At 43.1% G+C, this 25,163-nt stretch overlaps 1 protein-coding gene across 2 annotated transcripts in view; it reads right to left on the bottom strand.

Annotated features, from left to right (window-relative positions):
- Nucleotides 1-738: 738 nt before the first annotated feature.
- KDM5A (lysine demethylase 5A) overlaps nucleotides 739-25,163 on the bottom strand; it is a 45,964-nt gene continuing 21,539 nt past the window's right edge. The window contains exons 12-28 of one of the 2 annotated variants that reach the window (XM_086885545.1): nucleotides 24,388-24,550; nucleotides 23,459-23,578; nucleotides 22,090-22,284; nucleotides 21,807-21,988; nucleotides 21,417-21,541; nucleotides 21,018-21,168; nucleotides 18,056-18,173; nucleotides 14,974-15,329; nucleotides 14,279-14,417; nucleotides 13,232-13,411; nucleotides 11,691-11,852; nucleotides 10,135-10,686; nucleotides 9,284-9,427; nucleotides 6,302-6,461; nucleotides 5,566-5,786; nucleotides 3,087-3,500; nucleotides 739-1,543 (exon numbers count right to left, since the gene is read on the bottom strand). In XM_086885545.1, the coding sequence (XP_086741671.1) occupies nucleotides 1,331-1,543; nucleotides 3,087-3,500; nucleotides 5,566-5,786; nucleotides 6,302-6,461; nucleotides 9,284-9,427; nucleotides 10,135-10,686; nucleotides 11,691-11,852; nucleotides 13,232-13,411; nucleotides 14,279-14,417; nucleotides 14,974-15,329; nucleotides 18,056-18,173; nucleotides 21,018-21,168; nucleotides 21,417-21,541; nucleotides 21,807-21,988; nucleotides 22,090-22,284; nucleotides 23,459-23,578; nucleotides 24,388-24,550 (3,595 nt within the window). In that variant the 3' untranslated portion in view covers nucleotides 739-1,330. The remainder of the gene's footprint in view (nucleotides 1,544-3,086; nucleotides 3,501-5,565; nucleotides 5,787-6,301; nucleotides 6,462-9,283; nucleotides 9,428-10,134; nucleotides 10,687-11,690; nucleotides 11,853-13,231; nucleotides 13,412-14,278; nucleotides 14,418-14,973; nucleotides 15,330-18,055; nucleotides 18,174-21,017; nucleotides 21,169-21,416; nucleotides 21,542-21,806; nucleotides 21,989-22,089; nucleotides 22,285-23,458; nucleotides 23,579-24,387; nucleotides 24,551-25,163) is intronic. The other variant, XM_086885546.1, reaches the window with a different exon arrangement.

Genomic DNA, 25,163 nt, shown 5'->3' with positions numbered 1-25,163 from the left:
TGGCTGGAGCACGCAGCAGGAGCCAGAGCAGGGGCAGCTGCCAGGGCAGGGGGTGCCTGGCAGAGCAGGGGGTGCCTGGCAGAGCAGGGGGTGTCTGTGTGCCAGAGCAGGGGGTGTCTGTGTGCTAGAGCAGGGGGTGTCTGTGTGCCAGGGCAGGGGGTGTCTGTCAGAGCAGGGGGTGTCTGTGTGCCAGGGCAGGGGGTGTCTGTGTGCCAGGGCAGGGGGTGTCTGTGTGTCAGAGCAGGCAGTGTCTGTGTGCCAGGGCAGGGGGTGTCTGTGTGCCAGGGCAGGGGGTGTCTGTGTGCCAGGGCAGGGGGTGTCTGTGTGCCAGAGCAGGGGGTGTCTGTCAGAGCAGGGGGTGCCTGGCAGAGCAGGGGGTGTCTGTGTGCCAGAGCAGGGGGTGTCTGTCAGAGCAGGGGGTGTCTGTGTGCTAGAGCAGGGGGTGTCTGTGTGTCAGAGCAGGGGGTGTCTGTGTGCCAGGGCAGGGGGTGTCTGTGTGCCAGAGCAGGCAGTGTCTGTGTGTCAGAGCAGGGGGTGTCTGTCAGAGCAGGCAGTGTCTGTGTGCCAGAGCAGGGGGTGTTTGTGTGCCAGGGCAGGGGGTGTCTGTCAGAGCAGGGGGTGTCTGTGTGCCAGAGCAGGGGGTGTCTGTGTGCCAGAGCAGGCAGTGTCTGTGTGCCAGAGCAGGGGGTGTCTGTGTGCCAGGGCAGGGGGTGTCTGTCAGAGCAGGGGGTGTCTGTGTGCCAGAGCAGGGGGTGTCTGTGTGCCAGGGCAGGGGGTGTCTGTCAGAGCAGGGGGTGTTTGTGTGCCAGGGCAGGGGGTGTCTGTCAGAGCAGGGGGTGTCTGTCAGAGCAGGGGGTGTCTGTGTGCCAGGGCAGGGGGTGTCTGTGTGCCAGAGCAGGGGGTGTCTGTGTGCCAGAGCAGGGGGTGTCTGTGTGCCAGGGCAGGGGGTGTCTGTGTGCCAGAGCAGGGGGTGTCTGTCAGAGCAGGGGGTGTCTGTGTGCCAGAGCAGGCAGTGTCTGTGTGTCAGAGCAGGGGGTGTCTGTGTGCCAGAGCAGGCAGTGTCTATCAGAGCAGGGGGTGTCTGTGTGCCAGAGCAGGCAGTGTCTGTGTGCCAGAGCAGGGGGTGTCTGTGTGCCAGAGCAGGCAGTGTCTGTGTGCCAGAGGCGCTCCTGCTGTCCCAGGGAAGCCAGCTGTAAGGAACGGGCCAACTCCGCTGCACATCTGTCTGTCCTGGCAAGAGAAGCTCAGGGGCTACATCAGCTTCAAACCCTCTCCTCCTGAAGGGTTCCAGTGGTCCATTTCCCAACAAGTTCAGGGCATCGAGCAGCTGCTAACTCGCCTCCTTGAGATCTTCCATTGGTAGTTTGTAGCTCAGCAAGAAGGGAGGAGGTGGGGCGTGGGCAGGGCTGCTGGGTCCCTGCAGGGGTTTCTTTGCACAGTTTATACAGATGTAATCCTCATTCTCAGCCATCTCTGGGGAGACCCCGACACACACCTGGTGGAACCACTCATCGCAGCCCCCGTCACACTGCACCCAGTCCACCTGCAAGAGAGCAATCAGCAACACTCAGCCTGTTACAGGGCAGGACAGACAGACACAAACAGAGAAACACCTCCTCTTAAACACACCTCAGCTACCAGGAATACAAAAGCTCTGGGGCAAAAATTAATGCCCCTATAGAGCTTGTTTAAAAAAGCTACTTCAGTTTAATAAAAACTTCCAACAAACCTTGCCCCTCTTACACTGCGATGACACAAAAACTCTACTGCTCCTGAGGAAGATGACTCAGCTCTCCACAAATGAAATGAGGTGTGCTAAAACACATTTAAAATGCTCAAGGATGGTTATTTCAGCACAGATGAGAGTCTCCAAACACACCCTCTTAGACTGCATTATCAAACAGTGGCTTTTGTAAATCTAAGTCCTAAGGGTCAGAACATTCATGCTACAATACAAACTTTGCGCTGAACTCGCTGTGGGACAATTTGGAAAAGACAAAAAAATGAGCTGGAATGTAGGAAGGAAAAAAATTAATTATTTGATTCCTGTAATTCTTCGAACAAAAGTGCAGGTTAATTGGAGTCAGTGGGCAGAAATTCAGATTTGCAGGATAAGAAACACAGATTCTTCATTTTAATGGCATCCACTGGTACAGCTATAAAATTTGTTAATGCTGTAGTTCTGCTTTCCATTTACAGGGGAATGTAAAACTGAATCAGAAAAACAACAGTAGTGGCCACCTATATAAAATGAAGTAACATTATCACCATAACAGATTTTATTTTAGCTTGTAGCCAACTCCATACTCCTGGACAAATTTTCCAAAGTGATTAGTAATGGACATCAACAGCTGCAGCTTCAGTCATTACATTCCTGTACTTGCCAGTTTTTGACAAGTGTGGCATTCACCTGCTCAAAGTGCAAAAATACAGACGTGTACAGAAAACACATTCTGAAAATATTTTTGATCATCAGTCTGTGTTAAAAGCTGACAATCATGACAGGCAGTACCACAGAGAGAGGCAGATCAAGTTTCATTTCTAATAATCCCATCAGGTCTGAAAGAATTGATTATTTATCTCCAACAAGCAAAATGAACCACTGAATTCTGAAGATCACTCAGCCTGCAGCATCACTGTTCACAGAGTACATGCAAAAAATAGAGAAAATCTACTTCTTTTAGGAACATTACACATGTTCCTAATGTGTGGGAGGACACTCAGTACCAGTGGTCAGGACCACAGCAAAGCCAGGAACATTTTTTTCTGAGTCAAAGAATTAATCCTTTGACTCAGCCAGTGCACGTTGCACATACTCAACAAAAAAATTACACAGCTTGAAGGAGTTAAAAGTTCCCAACCAAAACCGAGTACCTTTTCCCAGATTCTGATTTTCCATCTTCTGTTTTGAGTACCTAGGAGAATGTGGAAGTTCTAGAGTTTAATCTGCTACATGTACCTACCCAAGTACTACTCAGTCCTGTCTCCTTTCTAAGCACACCACTTTGGTTTCTCATGCTGTCACCTGGCACAGGGGCTCTGACTGAGCACGGAACTGCCGGTGCCAGAACCAAGGGGAAACTCACTTTGTCCTTGCAGGGCCTTTGGCAGTTCTGAGCAGCACACACAGCGTTCTCATCATCCGACTCCTCTGCTCCTGACCAGTCATACTTGGAAGGAATATCCAGAACCTTCTTCTCTCTTTTTTTCTCTGTGCTCTCCTTTGCCAGTTCTACCTTTGCCACAACTGCCTTCTCTCGCTGCTTCTTCTTCCGCTCCTCCTCCTTAGCCAGTTTCTTTGCCAGCTTGTTCAGCTCTTTTGTCTTATCCATGGTGAGTTTCAGCTTCTTCTTCTTGGGTTTTTCCAGTTTTTTCAGCTCTTTAGATTTCTGCTTCATGTCTCCAAAGAACTGCTCTGCTCTCTCCAGTTTTCGTTTCCGCTTCCTCTCAGAAGAGTCCCTCCCTCTCATTTTCAGTGGTTTTTCATCCATGCTGTCATCCTTCAAAGAAAAAGAAATATATTTTACTCAAATACGAATTTCCTGCAAACCTGAGGTCTGAGAAATGTACTTACCTCTACCTTTACCCTGATATGACATGAAGAAATCTAGCCAACAACATACTGTTGTTCTAAACAAATTCTAAACAAAAAAAACCCACTTAATTTCATTTCCACCATACTATAAAAAATTCCTAAGTGTTATCAACTATGTCAAAGTACAATCACCCAAAAACACTCAGTGGAAAAAGTAAATTATTAGCAAGGGTATGAAGGCAAAGTAAGCAATAATTACAAATCTCTTCTCACATTGTTTTTTTAATAGAAGTTGAGAAGATTAGTAATTTGTTAGATGCTCCTGCTTATTTTTCATCCGAGGTCAGTCTTGCCTGTAATTATTTTTGAGAGAAAGCAACTGCTGTTTTGGAGATTAAGGAAGAGTAATTGGTGAACTCAAAATGTATCATCAACTCAAGCAAGGAGAGAAAGCAACATCCGTTATTTGAAGGGCTTCCAAAGTGGCAGGCATTGTAAATACCCTGGCGCCACCGAGAGCTCCTGAATAACAGATTCAGGTCACAAGTGGGGCCTAAAACTGGCCAGCTCTGTCCCTGAAGGTAGCAGTCACACTGACAAGTCCCACTCACAACTGAAAGATTCACTTGTGTAGTCCTTTGTACAAACAGGACTGACTGGATTTAGTCAATGCAGCTATACTTTAACCTTAATTATTAATAGATTAAAAACATTCTATAAGCCAGTAAAGAGACTGTTTACTGTACATTACTGAATTTAGCTACTCCACCCAAAAACCAAATCCTCTCAAGATTATTTCACAGAAGGCTACTTATTTTGTATGTAAACAGCCATGGAATATATTCAATTCAAAATGAGCAGTTCTGGTCAAGCAAGCATTCAGAAAGGTTAACAGAAAACGTAATGCACACACACTCTACACTCCTCACCCCACTCCCCTGGAAAAAAGCTTTGCTTATCTATAAATATAACAGTCTGGCATATTATTTATAAATTGTTATTTGCTGGCATCCAAACTGCTCTTCAACCAACTCCCTGCCAACACCATTACATCAAAAGAACATTAAGCTTACATAGTACTTGGGCTGAAAGGTGGTGAAGCATCTTTCAGTAGCTGGGAGGCAGGGGCAGTTCTACCCTCCACACTGATGCAGCTTTACACTTTAACTCATCCATTGTGCATGGATGGCACAGAGCTCACCCAACCTCGCTGCTCACAGCATGCAACCTTCCATCCTGCATCACTGTGCACCACCAAAAAGCCAAGAAAGAACCATCACCTCACGTTCTTCCTGTGCAGCTCAGAAACCCAACAAGCCATCATAAAACCCACAGACTCAAACTGAGCCCTAACTGCAGCTGACAGATGATAAAAAATGGGTTCCACTCAAGCTCTTCAACCCAGCAGCTGACCTGCTCTTCCAGCACCTTCCCTGGCCCTCTGCATCAATGGAGCTCAGTGATTTTGGCTAGACCTCAGAATCAGCAGACAAACCTGCCTGATGCTGGCAGCTGGGCAAAGCAAGCAGGACATCTTCACAGTACACCAACAAAACATTTACTATGGCTACATTATTCTGAGGAAGAACAGGAATATTACTGGCTTCATTATCAAAACATGTTTTCCCCAGTAACAAAGTTCAGTAACATAAAAGTATCGTGTTACATAAACCAAGTGTAACTTTTCATCTTCCTAAATGCTTCCTGTAACTCTTCTGCAGATTAGCTCTGCTTCCACGCATAATCAAGAAGAGTGTTTCCTCCCTTAACCTGTTATGCTCTAAAATAAGGTTTACACATGGAACTACTTGAGAAAACTGTTCTAAATATGGTTAGCACGAGTGATCGAGAAATGAATTGCTGGATCACTTATTGTGTTATTTTCCGTAATCTACTACTCTCTCCAGATAAAATCCCAACATGACAAGCAACTGAGCACTCAACTATTCCAGATCATGTTTATATAAATCCAACAACAGAATGTGGTGGGATTTTTGTTCCACTCCAGAATATTTCTTCAGGTTCCCTACCTCCATGACATGAAGAAACCTGTCCTCAGAGGGTGGATGAGTGGCCTGCAAAATCCTCCAGATGTGCTGAGTTTCATCCAGGGATACCTCCAGGAGATCTCCAACCATCATCAGATCTTCCAGCTGAGCTTTTGCTCCAGGTGACAGCTCCAACACAGGGGGCTCCAGGCTGCGAGGTACCAGCGGGCTCTTCCGAGGCTGCTTCCTTGGAGTGCTAGAAGCTTTCAGACAGGAGCCAGGACACAGAATCATTAAGGCTGGAAAAGACCTCGGAGAATATCAAATCCGTGCCAAGCCTCCCACTAAACCATGTCCCCAGGTGCCACACCCACACATCTTTTGAACACTTCCAGGGACAGTGAGTCCACCACGTTCCCAGGCAGCCTGTTCCAATGCCTGACCACTCTTGCAGTGAAAAAATCTTCCCCAATACTTAATCTAAACCAGCCCCAGGCAAAGCCACAAAGATAAAAGGAAGAGATCAAAACCGATTGAAAATAGGTATTTTTTACAACATTTTAAGATGGGAAACAGTAACAACCAGAACACATTGTCACAGGTTTATGTATCAAAAATCAGGAAATGAACTGCAATGTAACTCTGCTGTACCTTCCTCCAGACAGTACATCCTGCACAACCAGAATGGACAACAGAGCAGATAGCAGTTCCACGCCTCACTGACTGCCCAGCCCCGTTATCTACTTAATTGTACCTCAATGTATACAAAAGCAAATACCTTGAGAGCAGCTTTTAGAAGCAGACGAATAGGCGTGCTCAGCACAGAAGGAGGGAGCAGTCCACATGTGTGTCACCACCTCCTCTGATTTAATGGGGATTTCCTCATCACAAAATAAATTGGGCTCCAGGCTGCTGGAAGACTTCACACTGGCATTGTCCTGAAACAGACCCACAGCAAACATGCAACATCTGATTTCAGCAAATACCTGCTTCAAAGTAAATTCTGCTGAAGACTGAGCACTCTGCTGCTCCTAAAGCCCTTCTCCAAAGCACTCCATCAGAGATACCAAGACCAAAGGTAAAAATTAAATGGTGGATGAATAGAGGAATTATGGAGACAGGTCAGTATATTTACAGCTAGTGCTGTAATGAAAATCACTTGCCAAGTTTCCTCGCTCAGCAGTCCCTTAAGAATGGTCTTCAGAAGTCAACATGATGAAAAGAGGCTTTCTCTTAGCCTACATAATTTATTATTTTGCTTGAAAAGTCTGACTGTGAGCCCATAAAGACTTGTATCCTCAGTAAAGCAGGGGAATGCTGAGTAAATTACAGTGACTACAGAAAGAAAAAAGGGCATTCCAGCCCAGCAGCAAATATCAATATAATGACAATCAAACACTGCCCTGGGATCAGTACATTTATGGTAGTGTTAAATCAGTTTAAGCTGGGACCAAACACTGAAAGAGGGCTGTTGTGACTATTCCCATGAGCAGAGATGATGGCACTGGCTTGTGCTCAGCTCAGTGTGTTGAGTGAGACACTGAACAGCATAAGGTTCTGGGCAAGACACCACCATTCTTAAACTCTCTTTTTATGTCATGAAATGACAATCTCTCTCTCTGTGGCCTTCAGTTGCACGTTTCAAAGAAAGTGATGCACAAATGAATGATTTCCGTACAGAACTACCAGTGGGAAATACAAAATGAAATATCCCAGATGAAAAGGCAGAATAAAAACACTCAGAAAGAGGAAGGTATTTCTCCCTACACTGTAAAGAGTTTATATCTTGAACAATATCCTGTTACAGGTATTTTATTGTACTACATTAAAGGAAGTTCAGGGCTAACATGTAAATTGATTTTTAAAAAATCATCATCAGGGGCCACAGGCAATACCCATGCAAAGAAATGAGAAAAAATACAAGACAAAAAACAAATTATAGGTGATTTGACCAATGAATGTGTCTGCTTGGAACAAATCTTCCAAAAAATCTAGCTATTGCACCCCTAAATGCAGATTTACTGGCAAGAACCATGCTTTAATTAAGAGACATATAACATAATCAAACAGATTACATTTTCATATCTACTTCTGTAACAACTGAGCTCTTGAGAAGCCAGAGACTGTGGTTTTCAAAATACAGTCTCTGAACCCTGAGGAACTGAGGATTATTCCTACAGGGTCCACAACAAGAGCAAATTCATACAAGATGCATAATGATCTGTATCTTTTTTTAAACACACTCAAGCATGTCTGTGTATCAAAAATTCAAGACAGCCAACACTTGAAAGTCAACAGTATAAGAATAATTGAATTCTGAACAACTTTGGGTTTGTTTGGGGTTTTTTGTTTTGTTTTTTTTTTTTAATATTGCTTATTTCCTAGCTTATACCTAAAGAATTTGATTATGGTTGTCTGAAAATTTGTCTTCTATTCCAATTGTATTAGTTGACCTAACAGAACGCATTTCTGGTCTCTAACAGCTTTGCTTAAACAGGTTTTTACTTTTAGGTTTCTACAATTACATCAGATGAACATCCAAATCAAAAGGGGGAAATAAGATTTTTAAATGATGACAACAGAATCATCAAACAAATTAAATTATGCTCCTGCAAAACCCTGAGCTCCTGGCAAGCATATGTCATCTTTCTTGACATATGTTCTATCACAGCCTCAGAAAATGCCACATCCTTCAGAAATGCCTTAAAGACTCCTGATGCAAAAAACAGTTTTGGGACTTACTTTTAGATATAAAACTAAATGAATTAAAAGCTGTAGCACCCAACAGCCATGTACTCTTGGAATTTCACAGGGGCCTGTAAGACAAATCTGTGTATTTGCATCAGGCTGCTGGGAAACAAAACACTTAAAAACAGATTACAGCAAATCATACCTGGAGAAAGTGCTGCCCCTCTATAAATCAGAATATCTGCCTTAGAAGAATTTACATGTCTCTTAGGACAGCACCTTTTAATGCAGAGACAACACTATCACTAAAAAGAAAGCACTGCTCAAGAAGAAACTGGCATTGCCTTTGTCTCTACATATTTCCAAAGGACATTTCAATACCTTGAAAACACATGGTTTTCTCCACAACTGCTTTTTCCCATGAAAATTCCTCTCTAGATAAAATCCTTCAAAAATTTAACTGTGGTTACAATTGCTGTACTGAATCAGACACTAATTTTACAACACAATGCAGACATCTTGTATCTAAAAATTCCACACTCCAAAATGTAACACATGTACCTCCTTCATGCAAGGGCTGAATGAAGAGAAAGGTATGAAAACATGAACAAAGCCCTGGCATCAGGAAACTTCCTACACAGCATGCACTTTTTGAAGGCTAATCTGTTTGCTGTGGCAAAAACTTCCCAAGAGCTCTCCATACAGATACTTATATTTATGACTCGTGGTATCTCTGGATGGGGCATAAGGACAATGCTCATCCTCCAGGGTGTTAGAAATGCAAATGCCTTTGGAAGTGTATCTTTCTCCTCTGCACTAAAAGGCAGAATTTGAATTTTGAAATTCAAGCAGGACTTGGGAAATTTTGCATAAAACATTGCAAAACTTCACAATAGCTCAGAAAATGAGGACATTCGGATAAAAATCAAGAACTATCTCTTCTGCCACAGGCCCTAGGGCAGAATATACACAGACAGCTTAAGATGCAATAAATATTCTGATAAAAATGGGTTAATAGAAGACAGGTGTTCTGTATTAATTCCATGCAAACAAACCACTCTGGATTACTCACCTTTATGTCATAGCCATATGTCTCCCTGATGTCTTCATCAGAGTCTGTCTCTTCATCATCATAATCCAAAGTCTGCCGTGGGGATGAGGACACACTCCCTATCACTCTGTTAAAGGCTGACTGCTGAAAACTTGTTAAGTGTCCCTAAAAAAGAAATGGAACATGGAAGTGAAACAATAAAATCTCCAGGAAAAATCTGAAAAGACCTGAAGAGTTATTAACAAAGAAAACAGTGGTTCTTTTGGCCTGAGGATAACTGCCCAGACATCACAAAAGAGACCAGTTGTAGCAAGACGTAGAAAAAAGATAGGGAAATATCCAAGTCAAAGGTTTCATTTGATTCTGATTACCTGTTTTTTAGTAATAGTGACTAGGAAGAGCCAGCTACTGCTCTTCAGTGCTATAAAGCACAGCTTCCTCACCACAGCATGACCTGGTCTCACTCTCAAGGTGAAGAGCTATGGAATTATCAGCGCTTGACCACGTTCCTCGCTGAAATGTACTAACAAGACACCAAATGCCTGGGAATGACAATCCACGAGAAACTGTAAATACTGAGGCTTTGGATTCTGTCAAGAGGAAAACGGAACTTGGACACCAAAGCAGCAACTGTTTTGTACATCTTGAGGCCTGTACCTAAGCTGATGTTACAAGCACCTCCAGCAGTTGGTAATGACTGAGTACAGAGCAACAGAGCTGTTCCAAAACCTGCAGAGCACTGAACTGGGTAAGAAGTTCTACCATGTGTGATCCTCAGCTGTTCACTGCCCTCCCCTCTCCCCATGCTTCTCCAAGATAAATCCTACCACCCTAAGTTTGGGCAGGGAGCAGTGAGCAGTTCCCACGCCTACCTGCAGGTCGGGGTTAGCTGCCGCCTTCTGCAGCTCCGCACTGATGATCTTCTCCGTTTTCTCACGAGCTGCCTGCTCCACCATGCGCTGGCTGAGCACAGAGAGCTTGGCCAAGGCAGAGGACAGCTCGTCGGTGGCCAGGGCCTGCCGAGCCCGGTCCTGCCAGCTCATGGCTCGCTCTGTCAGGCACTGCAGGGCCTCCCCCTCGGGCAGGCGCACGGGCAGCTTCTGCAGGGACACCAGCAGGGACAGGATGGTCTCCAGCCGCGGCCGGCGCGAGCGCTGGCACAGGGGACACAGGAACTTCACCTCCTTGGCCTGCCAGCTGGAGCCCTTCTTCTGGGAGCTGCTTTTGGGCAGGGGCACGCAGCCGCTGTGAAACCAGTCCTTGCACAGCTCGCACTGCAGCATGAACCCGCTGGCCGTCTTGCGGCAGATACAGAACTTGACCTCTTCGATTCGGTCCACCATGGTCATCTTGGCCAGGTTGGCTGCCCTGAGAGCATGCATGGCTTCAATTTCCTTCTGCTCCCGCTCCTTGAACACAGCCACCTGCCCAGCAAGCACACAAACATGTCATCACCTTCACAGCTGAGAGAGACTTCGTTCTATTAGCAACACAGGAAAAGGAAAAAACAGCCAGCCCAAACAGATCAAGGGATCTAAAACTAGCCCAAAATTCAGGAACTATGTGATCTAATCAAAACTTCATTTTGACACCTCCTCCTCAGTTGCTCACTACTCCCTAGAGTCCTTCTGATAGAGATGCTATGTAAACTTCAGATAATCTTCCCAGTATCTACAAAGTTTCTGAAGTTCATAGTTAAATCTGTCATAAGGCCCCCAGAAGAACAGATTCTGACTCCAGAGAAGTCAGAATCTCTTCCATTCATCGATTTAGCAAGACAATGGAGCTGAGCATCGTTTCAGAAGCATCTGAGTGACCACAAACCTTCTGCAGCAACTTGCACTTCCTTAATGTTCCCATTCAGGTAACTATAACCAAACATACTGCAGTAAAATAGATTGTGTATTAGCCATATTAATGACCCTGCACATATTTTCTTTGTTCCCAGGGAAAGGGCAGCCAGATGACAGCAAATTCTTCTGATAAGCAGCATGAATATCCTCCAAAAAAGAGGAACTAAATAAAACATTCCCTGCAGCCCAGTGCCCATGACCAAGTATTTGCAGGCTGATCACAAAACTGACCTAACCAAATATGTGTTGGTCCTGGTTAGAGCAAAGCTGCACTTCATGACTTCAACATAATTTCAATAAATGTTAATATTAGATGAGCAGCCACAGATACTAACCCAAGAGCACTGAAGTCTTACACATACCCAATGGTATTAAATACCAGCAGCTGTACTCTGAACTGTGCTGCCCTCTACCTTCACTGCAATGAAAGTTGAACTACATTCTTGGGTCAAACACCATATTATGAGGCATCTTTTCCAGTGAAATTCATTCATCAGTTCTTCCCCAGAATTTCTACAAATTAGAGACGACTGAAGCCCACACAGCAGGAGACACCACATTTCACTGCTCCTTACCACAGCTGCAGCATCCCTGGCCTCCTCCAGCCCATCCTCCAGTTCACTCAGGGATTCCAAGTCAAGATCTTTCTCCTTTTCCTTCTCCATCAACTCCTTCGCCCTCTTCCGCCTGTTCTTGCTGCTCCCGTAAACGCCGATGTCAGTCCGTGGGCTCAGAACCTGGGATTGCCAAGGAAACTCATCCTGTCAGACCAAGGACATCCCACCAAGGAATGGCCACAGTGCCACCAGGGAACCAAAACTACTCAGCAATCGAACCCCTTGGATTCCTGTCTACTAGCGCCAGGAAAAAGGGAATAAACAGGTAAGGACAGAAGTGTCTCCCAGTTATGGAACTGGAATGTGATCAGCAAGCAGGGGCATGGCAGGTGAAACTGAAAGCCACTGTGTTTGCTGATTAAATTACAGAATTTACTCAGATTACACTACCATACATACAGCTAAGCAAAATACTACATGCAGCTAGACATCCACAGTTCAACATTCACTTCAAGAGTCTTTATCAATCAAGTCTTCAAAATTATTTTTTATTTACATCAGCAATTTGGTGCCTGAAAAACTCCTGAAAGTATGCTATAAGCCTTTTAATATCAATATGAGAGGCTGAAAAACACTTTTAAGAACAAGAATAAAGCTTTAAGTTATCGTGACTAGTTGGAATGCATATTTAAATATAAAATCTAGCAAATTAAATTCAATATAGGAAAGCTCAAATTGCTACATTTAGGAAAACACAAAACCAGAACACATTAAGTAACTAGCTAGGCAGAATAATAAAGAGGAACAAGCTGCATCTAGAGTGTGTCATAAAGTGAACAAAAATTAGTGTGATGCAGCTGCAATAAGGAAAATCCCATTGGAAAACATTAAACATCAGTTTTGAGACACAAGATGTAATTACTGCACTTCACATGGCACTAGGGAATGTCAGAGTGAGGATTCTGTCTGGATTTGGACATCCCACTAGAAGCAAAGACAAACTGCAGAGAATTAACAAAATAAGAGAATGAAAAATACAGCCTCTGAGAATGCAGCTGAGCTGGAACTGTTTTCCTTAGAAAATGGAAGCCTGTCAAGTAGATATGATAGATCTTCAAACACATGATTGATTTTTATTAAAACAAGGACAGTCACTACATCCACTGAAGTGAAATAAACAGTAGCTGACTAATTTTTCTTAAACAAGTTTATAAAATCTCCAAACTATTTTCTTAGCATTTAAACAGTGAGGCAAGTGAAAACATTTATCAACAGGTCTATGTCCGTTTCAGCCCGTATTTCTTCAATGACAAAAAAATTGCTTTATTTTTCCTCTTCCTTCAAAAGAAAGAGATGAGGTAGTCTACACATAAAGCAGGACTAACCAAACAGACTTTCTGCCTTTTTCATTCTTTTCACCTGAGAACAGCCGAAATTATGTTCTACTCTGAAAAGGAACTGTAATCCGGTGTAACTGGACCAGCTCCTCCCTCCAGACAGCTGAGGGCCATTTCTGACAGAGAAGCGTGCTCTCCTGACAGGGAAATACGTGTTCTCACCTGCAGCAGGCTGTAGCTGGAATTCTTCTTGAGGAAGGTCCTCCCTGTGCGCTCCCTCCAGGCCCGAGCTGCGGCCACCTGTGACTCCAGCTGGGGCAGGGCGTCCAGGCGCACCGGGATGGGCCGGCCTTTGGCAGACAAGCTCTCCAGCTGCTCCAGGTATGCATAGTTGCTCCCATTCTGGGGTGAAAGAAATTTTTCTAAGCCAACAATTCCATCCTTGTATCAGCTGCCAGCCTAATTTCAAGCCATACACTATTTTGTCACTGCCTAAAATAGAGTTCCATAGAAAGGAAAGGAAAGGAGGGCAGTGTTTCAATCTACTGTAACTTTAAACAATTCTCTCATACAGCTTTTATTTTAACAGTCATTTAGACATGGCCAACTGGCTTAGGGAGTAAGACAACATTCCATTTCCAGACAGTTATCTAAATGCTGTCTGTTTAACAGCAAGAGTTGTACAGGGGCTGAATTGGGATTCTCACTTCAACTCCCAACAAGTACCTGGTATAACATAAACAATTCTAGTTCAACAATCAGCACCCAGAAATATCGCAGAGCTCTGGATCAAGTTATGTGGTTAGACCAGTAGAAGGGAAGGTTACTGAACTAATTAATCTCTTTCAGAAAATTCTGGCCACCAGTGCCATTGAATCTTACAACACTTTAGGGAGAAAACAAAAAAACAAAAGAATTTCCACAGCCAGATCCAAAACTGAAAACCTGAGAGCATCCTCTGCTGCAGCTAAATATTTTCAGTGACAGCATGCTGAACAGTTCCAAAGCCAAATACCATATCATAATGAATCTGCTAGCTTTTACATCCACTCTGAAATGCATAAAAGGTAGGGGAACAGAAATTGGATAGCCAGTGGGGAAACAAATGCACAAGAAGAAAATCAAGTCCACAAGCTCTGTAAGGACTTTCAAGAGCCATAGCGAGGCTTCTCTTTGGGCCACTTTTGTCAGGAGAGGTGCTAGGAATAAAGGACACATCTGAATCAAAGAGTGCAAGCAGAAGATTGCAGTCCCTGCTGTAAGCCCTACCTGAATGGCCTCCACTTTGGCTGTCCAGTCTCTAGCCCGCTGCAGGGCTTCTTTCAGTGCCAGCACATTGGGCAGGTAAGCAGGGATGTTCTTTGCTTCATTCACGATGCCCTCCAGAGCCATCATACTTTGGCGTGGTCTAGAGTAAGAAAAACCCAATTCCAGCCTTCTCTCAAAATGCCAGTGATCTAAAGCCATCAATTTGACAGGCTGGTGATGCAACTTGGTCACTGCACTGCAGTGTAGGATAGCATGGCTCTATGCTCGGAGGGTGCTACTGGCTACCAAATACCAGGAGGTGAGAATGCTGATGGGCTTGGCACAATGGAGCTCAAAAGGGCACAGCATCACACCCCCTGCACAGCAAGAAAGCTGTCTCGTGCTGGTGGCATAGCCAGGGCTCTTTGTGGAGGGGGATGAATAGCAAAACACAGCAGCAACACCCACAGCTTCAGCCTCCTGCCACTGTGCAACATTGAGAGGGAATCAACACTTCTGCAATTCACCAATCTCAAATCCAACTCTTGAGCAATCTAACTGCTGGGAGGTAAAAAAACAAAACAAAACAAAAAACCAACAAAATAAGAAAGGCAACTACAGCTTCAAGGACCCAACCTTTCACCACACTTTTCAAAAGAGGATGAGAAACACTAAAGTGTGTGACCTCTAAGAACAGTTTGGAAAGGAACACTCACCTGGCCTGCAGGCAGACCTTGGCCTTCTCCTCCCACCTCTCTGAGACTGTGAGCAGCTCCTGCAGCTCAGCCATGGCTTTTTCTACAGCGTGATGTGGTGCCAAGCCCACACCAGAGTCAATCAGCTTCTTCATCACATCCAGGGTGACTCTCTGGGGATCCAGGAGGGTGGACCTCACCTCATCCAGCCACCGTGCCTGCTGCAGTTCTTGCTTCAACCTTGGCAGTTCTGGAAGTTCAACATAAAGGCCAGAGCCCATGTCTATCAACTCCTGCAGCTTGGAAGAGTCTGGGATCTCATCAATCATAGCTTCTTGAGCACGCTCGTGAAATTCTTCCACATCATCGAGCAGATTCTGAAGTAGCACACAGTACAAATCAATGAGGAAAAAACAGCCACAGAACCCAAAAGAAAATCCTACTGAGGGATCAGTCAGCTGTGAATCTGTATGTGATCATCACATCATCAGTCTGAGCTTCTACACACGATGCCAGCTAGCTGTCACAAGCCATCAAGTCTGACAGAAATTAAGCAACAGACCATCTAAACTTATTTGATGGCCTAATGTTTCATACCCTAGGCATATTATTAGTTGCATCAAACTCTGCACCTAAAATAGCACTACTGCAAATGACAGCTCCCAACGAAACAGAATACTTAGTGCTGCCCAGTCAACGTTAGTTTTGAAATTGTGGGGAGAAAAGGGACTTCTGCAAACAAGTCATCATTTCAGTAGTGTAAGGGGCATTACAGAAATGACAGCGACACAAAGCAGAAAAAAACATGCTGAGGAGAGATAACAAGCCAGAGATGTATGAGAACACAAATACCACAGGTTGTGAAAATAACAATGGTGAAGTGTGAAAGTTTTGTTCCCTAAAGCAGGACCACCACTTATAAGCATCAGGGCTTTACTGCACTAAGGAAAGAAATGAAAATGCAAAACCCTTTTATTAAAGGAGACAATTTCACAGAAATCCAACTGCACTGCTGCAGTTCTCATCCTCAAGTTTTGGCACTGCAATGAAAAAAAAATCAAAGACAGCAAACAGGCAGGAAAGAATCTCTGCAGGAGATTCATCCAAGGACATTCAACCAGCATACTCAATTGATTCACCCCCAAGTCTCTCACAAAAAGACAGGCATTTCTGACAGCAAGCCGATGGCACCATCAGCAGCAAAGCCTGCATCTCCTTAAGCTTACTGCCCTTTATGGCTGATGCTGCTTCTCATGACTGTCTGGAAATCAGAAGGCATTTATAAGAAAGATTAGGATCTACATTATAAAGATTTTGATTTTGATCTGAATGCTTCATAGTGGCAACAGTAAATTATTACAGTTTAGTAATTACAATGCCTTTTGTGTTAGAAAATACTCATCATCCAACATGACAATTACTGTGCTTTTCATTATGATGGGTAATTGCATTCAAATGCCATGTTAAAAGCTAGTGAGTGCTTAGGCAAAAATGATCATTATCTGACTTCATTCAAAAACGAAAAGACTACAGTTTGTAATCAGTAAAATGATAATATTTATTTATTGACTAGTGATTATGCTGAGGCTTCAAGAACATGCACATGCATAGGCAGAGTACTTGAATGAGAATCAGATTCCTGATGCTGAGGGGTGGGGGAAGATGGCCTAGCTGGGACAAAGTATTAGACAAAATACATCTGAAACTGTGAAGAGTTAATTGTATGCTTGCAGCCCCCTCATCTATGAATTATGTTTTAATTGGAAACATGTTTAAAATACATTAAAAACAAACTCTTCTGAGAACAGTCTTACACGTCTACCTAAGAGACGATGATAAAATTTCATTAATAAATATTAGTAAGTATTTTTAGGTTGGATGTGGGAAGAAGTGAAGTAAAACCATCCCATCATATGAGGATGAGAAAGCACTTTCCACTTTATTAGATGCTAGCAAACTGGTTAGGACAAAGATCAGCATCAACAAGCCTGATAAACCTGCACTAGTGCCCCATGGTTTTCTGCAGGAAATAGTTTTCAGAAAAAAAATGCCAGTATTATGTAAACAGTAAGAAATTCCAGTATAAAGTCTTTCTTATCAACACTGAACTATCATGGAAAAGTTTATATAAAACTCATGAATGAACAACATAATCACTAACAAACACTAGAGAAAAGAGGCCTTCTAAAAAAAGAACAAAGAAAAAGCAAACAAAAAAAACCCACCCAAAAAACATAAGTTATTTTTAAACTGTATGTTTGGCTATGTAGCAGCAGCTGCAGCCACGGTGATGTTCAGGATTTTAGGCCCTCTGTACTATACAACACCTGTAAAACTGTACAAGCTGAGCATGCAGGTTAATAAGTGATTAATACACATCTCAGGAAGCATTTCTCTAGGCAAAAAATCTTTATTAGGGATGTTTCTTAAGGAGTTTTCTACAAGTTGGTTAGTAGGTGAAATACTGCTTAGTATTTCATCACCAGTGACAGAGAAACAAATTAAGACTGCTGCTGAAAACACTTGTTATGATGCAGAGTGCCAGAATGATAAATGGTAACAGCAGCCAGGGGAATCAGTATGATCTGGATTACTTATTAGTCCAGATTCCTTCACAGACAGGTGCAAAGATATATATGAAGGGCAAGAAATGCAGGCCATGCATACAGATGAAGAAGGCTCTAGCCTGGAAAGCAAGGCTGAGATGTATTTATGGAGTAACTGACAATGTGGCACTGCTTTCCTGCTGCCCTGAAAAAGCACAGCCATGTAACCCCCAGATTTCTACAAAAACATATAAAGGGTGGGGTTTAGCCAGAAACTTCACCTCTACAGAGAGCATTAACAATGATGGAATCAGAGTAAGTGGTTCAGAGATTGGGCACTGGGCTGCCTGGACAGTGACAGGGGAAGGGGATCGATCTTTTAGCTCTGTTTAGCTGCAGCACATCTGACAACGCCTGCTGCACGAGGCACCTTGAAAAACTGCACAGATGTTTTACACCAGAAGCTTTTCATCCTGTCCACCAGGCAAAATTACCTGTTTAAAAAGAAGTACGACCACAAAGCCAGAACGTTATCAGAGGAGCAGATGCAATCTTACCTTGACTTGTCGGGCCTGGCTGATAACACATGGCAAGCTGAACAGCTGCTGCACAAATGCTTTAAGCTCCTCCATAGTCAGCTTGGTCCGTGTCCTCCCACTGTCTGGGCTCACTCTGCTGTACAAATGGGCATCATTAAATATTAGGAGAGAGATAAGATTGGATTTATCCACAGTGACAGAAATTATCAAGATTACTGAGAAGTTAAAACCAAAAACAGTCATCACCTAAGAACTCAAAAAGAAAAACGCAACTCAAACTGAACAAGAATTCCAAAATCCTGCAAACAAAATTTAACACAATTCCCCTAAGTCCCTTCAGGATCATTCACCCTGCCCTTCAGAGGTACAATTGTCTAGGTGAGTTTCAGACTGAGTTTGTTACAAATAGAAGAACATAGCCCCATAAAGTCTGCTCTAGGCAGCTCAGGAAGTTGGCTGCCATGCCAGGCACTGACAAGAAGTCTGAGATATGTAACAGCAACAAGCTCTGAACACAAGTCTTAATTTCTAGTGCTTTCTCTCTTGTAGCCAGAGAACTGCTGAAACTGACCTTGCAACAGAGGACTGATATTCAGTGGGACAGGTTCTGCAAAGACATTTCCACTAAGTATCACTCAGAGCCAAGTGTAACAAGCCCACTGAATGGAGTAAAAGACTTAAAAATTATACACTGCACAAATTAAATACTTGGTGTATTAAATACTTGGTGTACAGATCACTGGCAGGCACAACTTCCCAAGCACAACAGATTTCAAATACTGAAGAGCCCTTCCCTGCTAATGAATCTACATTTTAATACTACAGAAATAGTAAAGAAAAAAAAATCTATCTTATGCTATGGACTTATATAAAACTGTAAATGTAAAATTTAGATTAATGATCAAATATAATTTCACACCAGCTAAACCTCAGAGGGGGAAAAAAGAATCCTGCAGGCTTTGACTTGCTCCAGTAGACAGTGAGGAGGAGCAGATCTGCTGTGCCCCCAGAATCCCTGAGTGAGGGATCAAGGGCTCCAAGGGACACAGCTGAGGGAGGGGACACTCAGCAGTGTCCCACTGCCACTCTGGCCCTTGTCAACCACACACTGCCACAGCATGAGATGCTGCACAGAAAGGTGCAGCTGTCCCTGCCTGGGGAAACTCCCAGCTTCCAGCAGAAGGTAAAGATCTAGGATTAGAATATTGGGCAGAACTTCACAGCTACACATTATCCATTTCTTGGGTTTATTCATACTGAGATGGATAAGGCACAGATTTTCTTCTGCTACATTTGACTGTGAGTTTATTGTTGCATTAACCCTGCCAAATTGCTCTGTTTGAGTACTTGTTTTTAATTTGCTTTAATAACCCTATCCTTTCAGTAAATGTGATCCTTCTCCAGGTGTTAAATATGAACATAAACATTACAGAAGCAGCTGAATGTGACCTTTATAATTACACTGCCTACCACTGTTCAAAGAAGTTTCAAGATCTTCTTCAAACCTCAACTCAGTGAAACATTTTTAGATAGCATAAAACAGCCCTCAAATGTAAATACAAGTTCCTTTTTTTGCCACATAAAATTCTTTTCTCTTTAGATCAGACATGACACTGAAAGTTGCTGAATCCTCCTACCTCTTGTCTTTCTTGGGTTAGTTCTGGAAACCCACCAAATAACTAACTGATGAGTTATTTCTTCTTACATATATAATGATTTATAATGAAAATATATATATATATATATATATGTATATCAGCAACTGAAGGACTATTGAGAGAGGGCTGACATACTCCAGCAGCAGGAGGAAGAGCAGGAAGCAGCACCAGACCAGGAACACCTGGGAACTACCAAAATTAAACTTCACTAGAACAGGGCAGTGCAACCCCTGTCATGCTCCTTCCCTCACCTGGATCAGAGTTCCCAGTGAGTAACACTTCTGTGGCAGTGGGGTTCTACAAGCAATAAAGAACAAACAGGAGAGCCTTCTTCAGCCTCCAAATACAGGAAAAAATTGCTTCTCTATTGTGTAACAGCTTTCCAGTTAGAACAGATTGTTACACTTGGATCTGTGGTGCAACTAACATTTTCATGTTCAAATTCAAGCAATTATGATATCTGCATTATGTTCTGTGTAGCAAAGTTGGGCATTATAATTAACAAGGTATTTTCTTTTTCCTCTTTCATAATGTCTTAAATAATACACAAAAACCACAAATGCAAGAAATACAGCCAACTACAAGGCCAAACCTTATCCTCAACAGAGGAACTACAAGCTACATCAATTTACTGTACAACTGCTGCCACAAGAATTACAGTCACCTCACTGAGCTGCTTTCCATGGGACTTCCATCCAGTGCACAAAACAACGGGACAGAAGGAGGAACATGTCCCTGGAAGGTCATGAGAGCAGAGCAAGGAACAGAGCAACGCTGAGGCAGCCACACCAAGGCAGGCAGCACAGAGAACCAATGGAGTTACACTGCCCCAAGCCACTGAGGCAAGCCACTGCTTCTCAGCCACACTTCACTGCCTCCCATGGTCCTTCCCAAAAAGTAACAGATTGGCTCAAACCATGGACTGGTTTTGCTCTCTGTATTGTTGTGCTCCCCCAGATCCTTTTGTCACAAACACCAAGATCAAAACATACCTTCATTACATTTTACCTCCAGCTGTCTTTCCCTACAACCCTCCCACATGTTCAGCAAAATACTTCATCAGCAATCAAACACAGCTTCTCCAAAGGATTTCACATTTCAGTACATATGTCAGCTGAAAGCAGAACGTTTATCACATTCCAACTATGTTCACCTTTTGGCCCTTTGTGCCACTGCCAGTGCCTCCACCCCTCCCTACCTCTGGGTGAGTCACAGCACTAAGGAAAAGAAACACTAAAAGAAGCTTGCACACAGGGTGTTTAACTCTTCCAAGTCCAACAAAGTAACAAAGAGGCAGATGGCAGATTCTGTGCCTGTCCTACCTGTGTTTTTGCTTTTTGCTCAGAAGCAGCTGTGCTACTGAAGCACAGGTCTCTGCTTCTTTCACAGCATCTCGGAGCCTGCGGAAAAGATCGTTCTCCGGGTATTTCCTGTCTTCAGCATCCTCCAACATTACTCTCAGCTCAATCACATCTGTAATAAAAGCACAGAAATCATTTGTATGCAAAGAAAAGGGGATTTTAGATTGCTTCAATGGCCTTCAATCAAGGTTCCAACAGGGTAGCTCAATCTGAAATGCACAATACTAATCTGCATTACGCTCTTGCATTAGCTCATTCTTTTTTTTCCAATACCTAAAGCACTATTTCTCTCATTAAATGAGAGCACAGAACACATGTAGGAGTTTCAGGACATCCTATTAAGAATGACAGAAGGCTGACCTTTCTTGTGGTTGAGATTGGCAGACAGAGCCTCTGTAACTCTACTGACCCAAGTGTCGTAAGACTGCGCTCTAACTTTCACTCCATACAACAAAGAAGGAAGGTCTTCTAGTGGATAGCGGTACCTGAAGGTATGGAAAAAAAGACAGAGAAAGTATTAATGCCCATGTGAAAGTCAGGGTGCTGATAATACTGAGTTTTTTCAGCTGCAGCAATGCCAGAAAAACAGAACATGTACAATACCTGCTTGCCTAGGAACCAAGAAATAAAGAGGATAAAAATACTCCTTAAATAAAGGAGGAAAAAAGTGTGAGCAAATGTATTTGGCCACAGGGCTACAGCGAACTATTAGATACGGAAGAAAAGTGGGGAGGAAAAAATCCTGTGTACCTTAGACACTTCTTCTGCATGGGGCAGGGACACAGATCAGAGGGATGGTATAAGCACACCAGGCGCTCGGGATTACAGGAACACGTAAGGGCTGACAAGAAGCACGTGGTTCTGCAAGCTGTGCACTGCCGTTCATCATCTGGAACCAGCTCAAACACCTCTTCCTCAGACATCAGCACTCCCTGACAAAAAGAATTAGCCACTTGCTCAAAAATTCTAATACAAGCGTGGGGAGAGGGAAGCAGAAGTTCTTCTGCAAGCAAAGGCTTCTCTTATTACTCACCATCTGTACAACAGACTCCCTCAGCCGTGTCTCCTCCTCTATCAGCAGAGTCATCTCCTTGCAGACCATGGCAGCCAGCCCCACATCCAGGCACTCTGGATCTGCTGCCATCTTGAAGATCAGCTCCTCGTGGGAGAACACACAGTGACGTCCCAGCCTTCGGTAGTGACTCACACACTGACGTCCAATGGGGAGCTACAGAAAACCACATCACCATCATTCGGGGAAAATATCACCTCTCAGCTCCCATTCTCCTTCCTCAGACAACACTGGGAAAAAACTGAGACTAAGATTGAATTTGATGAGACAGAAAATTCTAATGGCTTTAAAGCATGTCACAGGTGAGGACAGAGGGTAGGGAAGGGGAAATGTCCATAACCTTATGCACCTAACTTTGAGACAGAAGTTGTCCTAAGCTCTTTTTACTTCCAGAGGCAAGGAACTGGCACCAAAGAGAAATCATCAGGTTACACTCAGGTGAATACATTCCCTTCTGGATATTACTATGCTTGGACACAGACATTTAAAGTAAGATCCCCAGAGTTAACCAAAACTAGTATCACTCATTTTGTGCCTTTTAAAGTAAAAAGATGCTAAATGAATTTGCCACACATATTCCTATTTTCCTATTACATTTTATATAAGCAAAGGAAGTTTCACACGGCTGGTGCAAATTAAGCAGTTTTTCACAGAGGCTACACACACATTGCATCATGAGTGCTGGGGGAAAAAAGCAGCCCTGACACACTGCCAGTCCTGCAGACAATTTTTCTGATAAATGAATAAAAGTCCCTGAAAAAGGGCTAAAATTTCCATTTGTAGCTTAAAAAATGAAGTTAGAGACAGATAAACTAGAGATGAGATCATAACTTCCAACTGTAAACCGTGGATAGTAACAGAATGCTCCTTTGACAATTTCCTGAACAATCCACATGAGCTATGCACTGATGTGGCACAGCACTAATATGATTAAAAGGCACAATGAGCTGGCACAAAGGAGGAACAAAGACTGCTAAAAGCCTGTCTCCAACATTCAAATGCCAACAGTACTTCAGGACAGGACATGGACCTATATCCAATTCAGAAAGTGGCATCACAGAAACACTAGCTAAAGGTACTGTGAGACACCACTTTGTGCTTAACCAATAATTAAAAAGGAAGAACATGTGCCCAAAGTTTCAGTCTGAAATTGCCTAAAATTATGTGCTCACCAAAATTACTTTGTTTAATGGAAACTCCCCACAGTTTCTAACTGCTGTCACAAGAATTATAAACATAAAATACACTATTTAACTGATTGTTCAGGTAGCTGAGTTACTAATACACCACTTGCACAGCTCACATAGCAAATATATACAAAAGAACAGACCCAGTCAGCAGTGCAGAAGTTCACAGCTTCAGCAAAGTTGTATCCCTGGTTAAATCCAGAGTGATAGGCACGAGGAAAGGTCACAACAAACTCGCCAGCACACTGATTGGTCCTGAAAACCTAAAAAAGGGAGGGTAAAGCAAAGAAAAAATAGGTAAAATGCAACAGCTTAAGACACAAAAGTACAAGATGTTTGAACACTGCTTTCTGTACCCTCAGATCACCACAGGCAACAACAATCCCAACAGTGGTAAGGATTCTTTCTGCCTTCTTAACATGAATACTCAATTTACAGCCTTTTTCAAAAAGAGCTGAATATATAAGCCAACAGTTGGAAACTGTCTTTATGAATCCCAAGAGGGATGTTTCTCTATCATCATTTAATCCATTGTACCACAAAGTGCAAAAGCTTCTGGAAAAAAGTTTATGGTTTGCTTTGTTGGGGTATTTGCCAGGGAAGCAATTTATCCTGAGACAAAAGCAAATGATAGTGACTGCTGCTTAGAGGGCTGCAGACAATTTTGTTTGGTCAGAAAAGCATTTTGTAATGCTGAGACTTCTACTGAATGTAAGGTAAGTATTTTACTGTCAAAAGCTTTTAAAGGCATTTCAGACAAACTTATTGCTTTATACAAGGGAAGGGATCTTTTTTTATTAAAAATTAAGTGTAATACACAGCATATGTTTGTTCTGGAAGGTATTTTATGTAGGAAGCTTGGCACACTCATTTCTGTTACAAAATAATTTAAATTTCCTTGTTAGTCTAGGGAAGAGCCTAGAAAACAGCTTTAAAAAATACCCCATAAGTAATGAATATGCAAATGCCCACCATAAAGACTCTTCAGAGTTATGCCAAACCATTGTTACACAAATCTGACAGAGAATGAATAAAAGAAGTACTTCTGTAAAAATGCTCATGTGCTACTCACTGGTACACCATGTTCCATCAGCACATTGGGGTTCATAATAGTGACCAGCTGATGCAGGAGATCAGGCTGGGACTCAAACAGCTCAGGAGCCAATTCCTTCATCACATCCTCCAGCTGCTCTGCTGCGTGAGAGGGCACACCATACCACGTCTTTGGCTCTCCCCTACCAAAACACAAGCACAGGGATGAACACAAGTGAGAGGGAGCTGCTGCTGCTGCCACCCAGCTGTGAAGCACATCTCACAACCAGCAGCACTGTCCTCGTGAGCCGCTGCACACCTAGATTAAAATTATCTTTAACCAACAAGCATCTTCTTCAGGATGTACTATTCTAATCTGAAAAATCAGTTACACTCCAACACAATTCTCAACATGCCTGGCAGCAGATTTGCCTTGACAAGCCTAACATGGAAGGTAATTGTCACTTACCATGCTCCAAAGGGGTAAAATGGGAAATTATTTTCCTTCAGGAAGAAGGAATAAGGTTTAATAAACAAAGCTACAGTCTAAGAAAGGTCATGGAAATCCTCCATTCAATTAGGCTGGGAGTAGTCACATTCCTAAAACCCACAGTATACTAGCCAGTGGAGTAAAATGCATGCAATCTTTCTAATATTCCCAACTAATTACTAAAACCTCCAATCCACTGGACTGTTAAGATGAAACATGCCAAATAATGTGGATTAGTTAAGTACTAGGGAACAAAAAGATTAATGGGACCAAAACTAAACAAACAATTACTCCAGCACTGTTCCAGTCCTTTCTTAACAAGACCA

This window comes from Cyanistes caeruleus, chromosome 4 (genome assembly GCF_971803275.1).
Source record: "Cyanistes caeruleus chromosome 4, bCyaCae1.hap1.1, whole genome shotgun sequence".
NCBI lineage: Eukaryota > Metazoa > Chordata > Aves > Passeriformes > Paridae > Cyanistes > Cyanistes caeruleus.
Note: the sequence above shows the minus strand (reverse complement) of the source record. Positions and strands in the feature narration are given on the sequence as shown.